The sequence below is a fragment of the Malurus melanocephalus genome, unplaced genomic scaffold (assembly GCF_030028575.1).
Source record: "Malurus melanocephalus ecotype Western Australia unplaced genomic scaffold, MMel_1.1 scaffold_670, whole genome shotgun sequence".
NCBI classification, from domain to species: Eukaryota; Metazoa; Chordata; class Aves; order Passeriformes; family Maluridae; genus Malurus; species Malurus melanocephalus.
The window spans coordinates 126,465-134,194 of record NW_026623902.1 but is presented as its reverse complement, the minus strand read 5'-3'; the positions used below and the strand labels follow the sequence as shown (position 1 = coordinate 134,194).

The window sequence follows — 7,730 nt, the reverse complement described above, 5'->3', positions numbered from 1 at the left end:
AGGATGCACCGGGGTCGGGACTGAAGGATGCACCGGGGTGGGGACTGAAGGATACACCGGGGTGGGGACTGAAGGATGCGCCGGGATGGGGACTGGAGGATGTACCGGGGTGGGGACTGGAGGATGTACCGGGGTGGGGACTGGAGGATGCACCAGAGAGAATGCGGGATGAGGGATGAACTGCGGTGAGAGAGGCACGGCGATGGGAACCGTGGATGTGTCGGGATGAATTATGAATGGGATGGGGACTGGGGAATGTGCCAGTGAGGGGCTGGGGGAAACGCTGGCRTGAGGGATGGGATTGGATGAGACTTGCACCAGGATGGGGATCGGAGGATGCGGCGGGATGGGGATGAGGGAGTCCCGGGGATGTCGGGGTGAGGACGGGTRAATGTCCAGGGTGTACTGGGTGACCCCAGGGAAGGGATACGCTCAGTAGGTACTCGGGGATGCACGGAGGGCACTGGGAGATCTGGGCTCTGCGGAAGGGTGGGGCATTGGGAGGGGCAGGGCAAGGGTGGGGCACTGGGAGCGGAGCGCTGGGGGACGCTCCATCCCCGTTTTCCTCCACTGTGTGCGGAGGGGGCTGCAACAGGAGGCAAAAAGAGGGGGTCTGCACCCCCACCCCCACCTCCCCCTCATCCCCTGCTGTCCCCAGRCTGGAGGACGAGACACAGAAGCGCGAGGATGCCGAGAAGAGCCTGGTGCTGTTCCGCAAGGTGAGGGGACTGGGGGGCCGTCTCCCTGTGCAGCACCCAATCCTCATCCCSCATCACCCCGCGGGGGGCTCCAGGGGCTTCTCACCCCCTCCACGCTGCTCTGCAGCTCATCCCGGCCTCTCCCGCAGGACGTGGACCACGCCACGCTGTCCCGCCTGGAGCTGGAGCGCAAGGTCGAGCTGCTGATGGACGAGATCGGCTTCCTCAAGAAGCTGCACGAGGAGGTGAGGGCCGGGGTGGGGAGGGGAGAAGAGGAGCCGTTCAGCTCCTTGTGCCACCACCCGACGCCCACYCGCCCTCGCAGGAGCTGCGGGACCTGGAGGTGAGCGCCCCGAGCCCGGCGGGGCTGGCCGAGGTGGAGGTTTGCAAACCGGAGCTGACGGCGGCGCTGCGTGAGATCCGCACCCAGTACGAGAGCATCGCCGTCAAAAACCTGCAGGAAGCCGAGGAGTGGTACAAGTCAAAGGTACCCGGGGCTGGGAGGGATTTTGGGGCGGCTGAGCCACCCAAAAATCCTGACTCGCCTCTCCCTTGCAGTTTGCCGACCTCTCGGATGCGGCAAACCGCAACCACGARGCGCTGCGGCTGGCCAAGCAGGAGATGAACGAGTCGCGGCGGCARATTCAGAGCCTGACCTGCGAGGTGGACGGGCTGAAGGGCGTGGTGAGAGCYGGGRAGCKTTCGAGGGGGCTGCGGGGACCAGAYCCCACCCCACCCCTACGCAGCAGCCCCTTCTCCCCCYGCAGAACGAGGCGCTGCAACGGCAGATGCGGGAGATGGAGGAAGAGTTCGGGGAAGAGATCGGGAACTACCAGGACGTGGTGGGGAGGCTGGAGCAGGAGATCCAGCAGATGAAGGAGGAGATGTCGCGGCACCTGCGCGAGTACCAGGACCTGCTTAACGTCAAGATGGCCCTGGACATCGAGATTGCCACGTACCGCAAGCTGCTGGAGGGCGAGGAGAGCCGGTGAGGGGAGCCCGGCACTCACCGCCGGGAGGGGAAGGGCCCCCGCGTTGAGTCACCCCGGTTATTGTGGGATTTTTTTGGGAGGAGGCAGCTCCAGGCCTCGTTCCCACAGGAAAATAAGAAGTTCCCATGGGAGCTTCTTGCTGCTGAGATAAAAGCAAGGCCAGGGGCTGGCGGGATGRTGGGGGAGCTGCCTCCAGCTCCGGTCTGGGTGCCAGCCTGGCAGCCCGCGGGCACAGCCCCCGGCCGAACTGGGATGTGGGTCACGGACTTGAGGGCGTGGAAAGGTYACCGGCAATATCCACGAGTCCCAGACCCTCCTCATCCCCCTCTCCTCCCCCAGGATCACCATCCCGCTGCACCCCACAACCTCCTTCAGCATGAGGAGCTCAGGTGAGAATCAAGCTGGGGGTCTCCCACTATATCTGGGGGTCTTTTCTTGGGGGTAGAGAGACTGGGGGATGTGGGTGGGTCCCTGTGGTCCTGCCCAGGCTGTCTGGGAGGGCATGGGGTGCTGATGRCCCCTCTGTGCCCAGTGCTGGAACCCCAACCCGTGGAGAGCCCAGCACGGAGGATGGTGCTCATCAAAACCATCGAGACTCGGGATGGGCAGGTGAGAACCGGGCAGGGGGGAACTGGGGGTGCCCTGCCCGGGAGGCTCAARCCTGACCCCCAAATTCTCCTCTTGCAGCAAGTGGTGACGGAGTCGCACAAGGAGCGAGCGGGGAAATGACAGAGGGGAACCGCCGTGATGGCCCCGACCCTGTGGTGGGGTTTTGCCAGACCCTGCTGAGTCCCGTGCGGGGCATGGAATTGCTGGGAGCCCCCCAATTCCTATTCCTGCTGTCAGCACCACGGCACGATGCCGTGGGGTGTCCCTGTGCCTTTGCAGTGTGTCCCTGTGCCTTGTCCCCTCACTATTTATCGCTATTTATCGCCTATTTATTATCGTCCCAACCACAACCCCAGCTGTATTTAATATCGGGTGTTCCTTGCCCTGGGGCCGAGGAAGTTCCAGCTTTCCTCCCGCCACCAGAGCTGGCACCGGCTACCCCCGGGGTTGGCGGGTCCGGTGGCACCCAAGCGTTGTCCCCTCCGGTGTCGCTGCCCAAGGGAATGGGGCAGAAAGGGGAGCAACGCCCGGCTGAGGGTGGAATTCTGCATCCTCGCGGTCCTGTTCCGTCCCCGGGGGTGTCACCTCCCTGGAGCCGGTACCGGCTGCCCCCGCGGTTGGCGGGTCCGGTGGTACCCAAGCGCTGTCCCCTCCGGTGTCGCTGCCCAAGGGAATGGGGCAGAAAGGGGAGCAACGCCAGGCTGAGGGTGGAATTCTGCGTCCCCGGGGGTGTCACCTCCCTGGAGCCGGTACCGGCTGCCCCCGGGGTTGACGGGTCCGGTGGCACCCAAGCGCTGTCCCCTCCGGTGTCGCTGCCTCGGGGAGGGAGGCGGAAAAGAGCCCCGGGACTCCGCGACTTCCAGGGGACCGACGGAAGATATCCCGGAGGGCTCCAGGCCCACGGAATTTCCATCCGGACACGGATCGGTGCTCCCGGGACACCGACGGGMACCACCGGGAGCGCTGCGCTCATTCACCACCGGCACCACCAGAGGGCGCCACCRGCACGGCCCACCGGAGCCCCAGCGYTGCCGCGGGTTAATAACGTGTTAATTGCGKGTTAATTACGGGTTAATTACAGCGTGGCGAAGCTCTGGGTGTGCGGGGAAACACCCTGATTTCTATAACCGTGTTATTTTAAGCATTTTTTTTTTTTTGCATGATTAATTGCGTTGCTTTAGCCGAATTATGCAAAATTGCGTTAATGCAAAATTTGCTTGTTAATTTTGTTATTTTAAGCAAATTTTGGCACGATTTCATGATTTTCAGCATTTTTTTGCACTATTAATTGAGTTATTTTGAGCAAATTATGCACAATTGCGTTGTTTAAACAGATCTTGCACACATAATTGCATTAATGTAAGYAAATGTTGCATTATTGCATTTTAAGCATTTTTTTCGCATCATTAACTGCGTTATTTTTAGCACTTTTTTGCATTATTGTGTTACTTCAGGCAAATTATACAAAATTGCATAATTTCATGGAATTTTTTTCATCATTAATTGCATTATTTTAAGCAATTTTTGCATCATTAATTACATTAACTAAATAATATAAAATTGCCTTATTTTAAGCTTTTTTATCATTATGTTATCTTAGGTAATTTTTTTTCGCACGATCGAATTATTTTAACCAATTTTTGCATAATTAACAGCATTATTCAAGCCATTATTTGAAGCACGAATTGCTCTTTTAACCAATGCCGCTCACTCTGGGGCACAGGAACAGCCTCGGATCCCGAATAGGGAGGGTGGTGAGGACCAAAGAGGGGGTTTGGGGGTCCTGTCCACCCTTCCCAAGGTAGGAGAATCCCACAGGGGTGACAAACACACAGTCACAGTCCCCTGAGAAAGGGTTTAATGCGGGGGGAGGGCGGTGGTGGCACTGCTGGTGCTCTCACGGACGGGAGTTTTTGGGGACCCCCCCTCCCCTTCCGGACAGACAGACAGAAATGAACGCTATGTACAGGCACCCCCCGCCCCATTTCTGGGGAACTGCCCCTCTGGAGCCAGACTGGGGGGGCTTGCAGTCGTGACAGACTGGGATTTGAGGGGTGGGGGGTACTGGGAACACTGGGGCGGGGGGGCTCTTTGGTTTCGGCATTAAGGCTGCGCGGGGGCAGCTCCGAGGCACTGGAATAGGGGCCCGGTAAAACCAGTCCCCCACATCAGAGATGACCTGAAGGGTTGGGGTTRTTTCTACGACCCTCCCGAACGAGGGTGACACTCAGAGGATGGAAAAGGGGAGCTCCAGGGATGTTCCCCGCTTCYCCCCAGGCACAAACCTGTGCGTGAGAAGGATTCCCACCTCTGCCCCACACATTGGAGCCCCCCCCGGCTCCAGAGGTACCCCCCGTTAGGACAGCGAGTTGAGGAAGTGGCTCTCCCCCGCCAACGTGCTCAGCATGGAGCTCATATCCCCCACTGCCATGTTGGCACCCCCGGAGGAAGGCAGCAGGAGCCCCCCGGCCGGGCTGGGGGGTCCGGGCAGCGCCGTGGGGGTCTCCACGTCCTCCACAATGGCAGCGAAGTCAAGGTGCGTGTTCTCCAGGTCCAGTGAGTCCAGGCTGTTGGCCACCTGCTCGCCCGAGTCCAGGTAGTAACAGGAGGTGGTTTTGAGTCCCTCGGGACCCCCGCTGTAGTGCCCGCTCCCCCCGCAGCTCGCTGGCACCTGGCCCAGCAGTTTGTGCCCGCCTTTGCCCCCCTGCCCATGGGGGCCTGGGTAGTACAGGGGGAGGTTGCCCGGCCCCTCGGGCACGGGGCGGGCRGGGGGCAAGCGCGGCAGGCGCCGGGCACTGGAGTCCACCCCTTCGTAGATGTGCCCCGGTTGTGCCAGGCTGCCAGGGTAGCTCAGGCTGGTTTGGTGACCCGGCGGTTTTGGGCCACCCGGAGGGTGCGGGACCATCTCGGGGTTGAAGCAGGGAGAGCTCAGGAGGTGCTGGGGCTCCGGCAGGCTCTGCAGGTGATCCGGTTTGGCTTGGTAACCGCAGTACCTGGGGCTGAGGTACGGCGGGGCTGGCATGGCCTGGCACTGCCCGGGCTCGTTGCCCAGCCCCACACCACCCACACCCCCTTTGGAGGGGGTCTGCTCGCCCCACATCAGCGCCTGCTGCGCCTCCACGTAGTTCCGGACCATCACTTCTTTGGTCTGCAGGGTGGGGGTCTGCGCTCTGCGGGCACCGGGGCTGGCRATGCCCATGTACCCACCCGGTGCCGGCCCCGAGGGGGGGTACCCGCCCGGCCCCACATCCACGGCGTGGCCAAAAGCAGCGGGGGACAGAGGGGGCCCGGCCAGTTTGGCGCTGGAGCAGGGAGCAAGTGCTGGAGCAGGCGCTGGGTATCGCTGCTCCGATTTGATCTGTAGTCGGTTGAACCGGTGSCCGCCTGAAAATCCACCGTCCTGGCACGAGTTCACCAGTCTGGGATGCTGCCCGCAGGCGCTGGGATGGGGRTACTCGACGCTTTGATGGGGACAGTGCTGCCCGGACACGGCGGGAGCTATGTTTTGCCTGGATCCCATATCCAGCGTGCCCTGGGAGGGTCCATCCCAAGGCGCGGGCACGGCCCCATTCCCAGCTGGCAAACTGGGGAAGTGCTGGTTCATCTGGCACTGCGGCAGGGAGAACTCGGGCTGCAGCAGCCCCTCCTCCATGTCCCCGTGTGTCCCTCCCATGGTCCGGTGAGCGCCGTAGATGCCCCCCTGGAGCTCCACACTGGCGCCCTGGCACGGGAAGCTTTCCTCGGGATAGCCCAGGTACTGATCCATCTCCAGCAAGCCRGACTCGGGGCCGGAGCCCCCCATGCTCTCCAGGAAGACGTTCTCAGTGATGCTGGGGGGCCGCGGGGAGAAACCGTGGCGTTGCAAGTTGACCTCGGAGCCGTCCAAGGGCTGCAGCGCCGTCCTGCCCGCGCCCGGCACGCTCACATTCCCCACGCTCTTAAACCGCTGCACCCTGGGCGGGGCCGGAGGCTTGGCCACCGTCCTGGCAGGGTCACTCGCCCGTCTCACTCCRTGCCGGGGCGCCAGGTGAGCGGGGACACCTCCTGGGTAGCCAGGATGCTCGTTGGAGCTGTGCCTCCTCAACAAGCCGTTGGTGACGCAGCGACCTCCAGCAGGCGCGGGGTAGCCCCCGGGCACTCCGAGGTGGCCACCGGCCACCACCCGCTCCACWCCGGGCAGCGGGGTCGGCGGGGGCCCGCCGGTGGCCGCGGCGTATTTGGCCTTGAGGCGGTAACGCTGCGCCGGGGTGAGGTTGCCCACGCCCGGTAGCCCCCCGCAAACAGCGGCATCACCAGAGCGCCGCGATTCGTCCGGAGAAACGGCATCGTAGCCATCCACCGGGCACGTCCCGCCGGGCAACGCTCCGGTGTCACCGCCCRGGCACGGCCCGCCCAGGTACGGTGACACCAGCGAAGAGCGGCGGCTGACGGTGTAGGCGGAGCTGACGGTGCTGGTGCCGCTGCTCCGGCGCTCGCCCAGGGCTGCCAACCCCAGCTCGGCTGTGGACAGCTCCGKGATGCGCCGGTGAGAGGCCGGGGGTGGAACCGGGAGTCCGGGCACCTCCCCGGGCAGKCCTGGGGGAGAGAAGGAGGAGTTAATCCCGAGGGTGGCAGCAATGTCACAGCAGTGACACCTCCAGAGCCAGGATGTGGCTTTAACCATGTTGTMCTCGCAGGTGGCAGCAAAGAAGGGCAGAAGCTCAGTCAGGTTGGAAAAATCATTGAATTGTGGAATGGTTTGGGTTAGGAGGGATCTAAAAACCACCCAGTTCCACCCCCTGCCATGGGCAGGGGCACCTTCCACTATCCAAGGTGGCTCCAACCTGGCCTTGGACATTTCCAGGGATCCAGGGGCACCCACAGCTTCTCTGAGCCCACCCTCACAGGGAGGAATTCCTTCCAAAGCCCATCCAACCCTACCCTCTGGCAGTGGGAAGCCATTCCTTCTTTTCCTATCACTCCAGGCCTTTTCCCAAAATCCCTCTCCAGTTCTCTCTGAACCCCTTTAGGCTCTTGAAAGGGCTCTAAGATTTCCCCAGATTTTGGGGTCTACCTCTAAAAAAGGAAGGTGTGGAATTTTCTGGCTGCCAACCAGAGCTCTCCACACACTTTCCACAAAACCAGCCCCACATCCCGGTGGGAAGCACCCCGATCTCACCAGCTCCAGGGATGGGTGGCAGGTTCARCCCCTTGGAAGCTGCAGGTTTCCTCAGCTGCTTCAGCTTGTCGATTCGAAGATTTTCCAGTTTATGSAGAGCCATGAGCCCCGAGGTGCCCATGGGTTCACCAGGCATCACGTCCTCCAGCGTGGACAGGTCCTCGTAGCTGCCACCGGCGTTTCCAGCCATCTCCACGCCACTGTCGTTGTTGGTGGTGCTGCCCAGGGGTGAGTGGTCACTGCTGCAGGATGACTGTCCACCCGGGCTGGGCT

General features: G+C 62.0%; 2 protein-coding genes across 2 annotated transcripts in view; one reads left to right on the top strand and one right to left on the bottom strand.

The window, feature by feature from the left end:
• PRPH (peripherin) overlaps nucleotides 1-2,491 on the top strand; it is a 3,434-nt gene extending 943 nt beyond the window's left edge. The window contains exons 2-9 of the mRNA XM_057383972.1: nucleotides 659-719; nucleotides 848-943; nucleotides 1,024-1,185; nucleotides 1,257-1,382; nucleotides 1,466-1,686; nucleotides 2,030-2,079; nucleotides 2,223-2,299; nucleotides 2,378-2,491. Coding sequence (XP_057239955.1) covers nucleotides 659-719; nucleotides 848-943; nucleotides 1,024-1,185; nucleotides 1,257-1,382; nucleotides 1,466-1,686; nucleotides 2,030-2,079; nucleotides 2,223-2,299; nucleotides 2,378-2,419 — 835 coding nt within the window. The 3' untranslated portion in view covers nucleotides 2,420-2,491. The remainder of the gene's footprint in view (nucleotides 1-658; nucleotides 720-847; nucleotides 944-1,023; nucleotides 1,186-1,256; nucleotides 1,383-1,465; nucleotides 1,687-2,029; nucleotides 2,080-2,222; nucleotides 2,300-2,377) is intronic.
• Nucleotides 2,492-3,843: 1,352 nt separating this feature from the next.
• The window catches only part of GLI1 (GLI family zinc finger 1), a 20,522-nt gene continuing 16,635 nt past the window's right edge, over nucleotides 3,844-7,730 (bottom strand). Inside the window, exons 11-12 of the mRNA XM_057383936.1 lie at nucleotides 7,458-7,728; nucleotides 3,844-6,874 (exon numbers count right to left, since the gene is read on the bottom strand). Of these exons, the coding sequence (XP_057239919.1) occupies nucleotides 4,656-6,874; nucleotides 7,458-7,728 (2,490 nt within the window). The 3' untranslated portion in view covers nucleotides 3,844-4,655. The remainder of the gene's footprint in view (nucleotides 6,875-7,457; nucleotides 7,729-7,730) is intronic.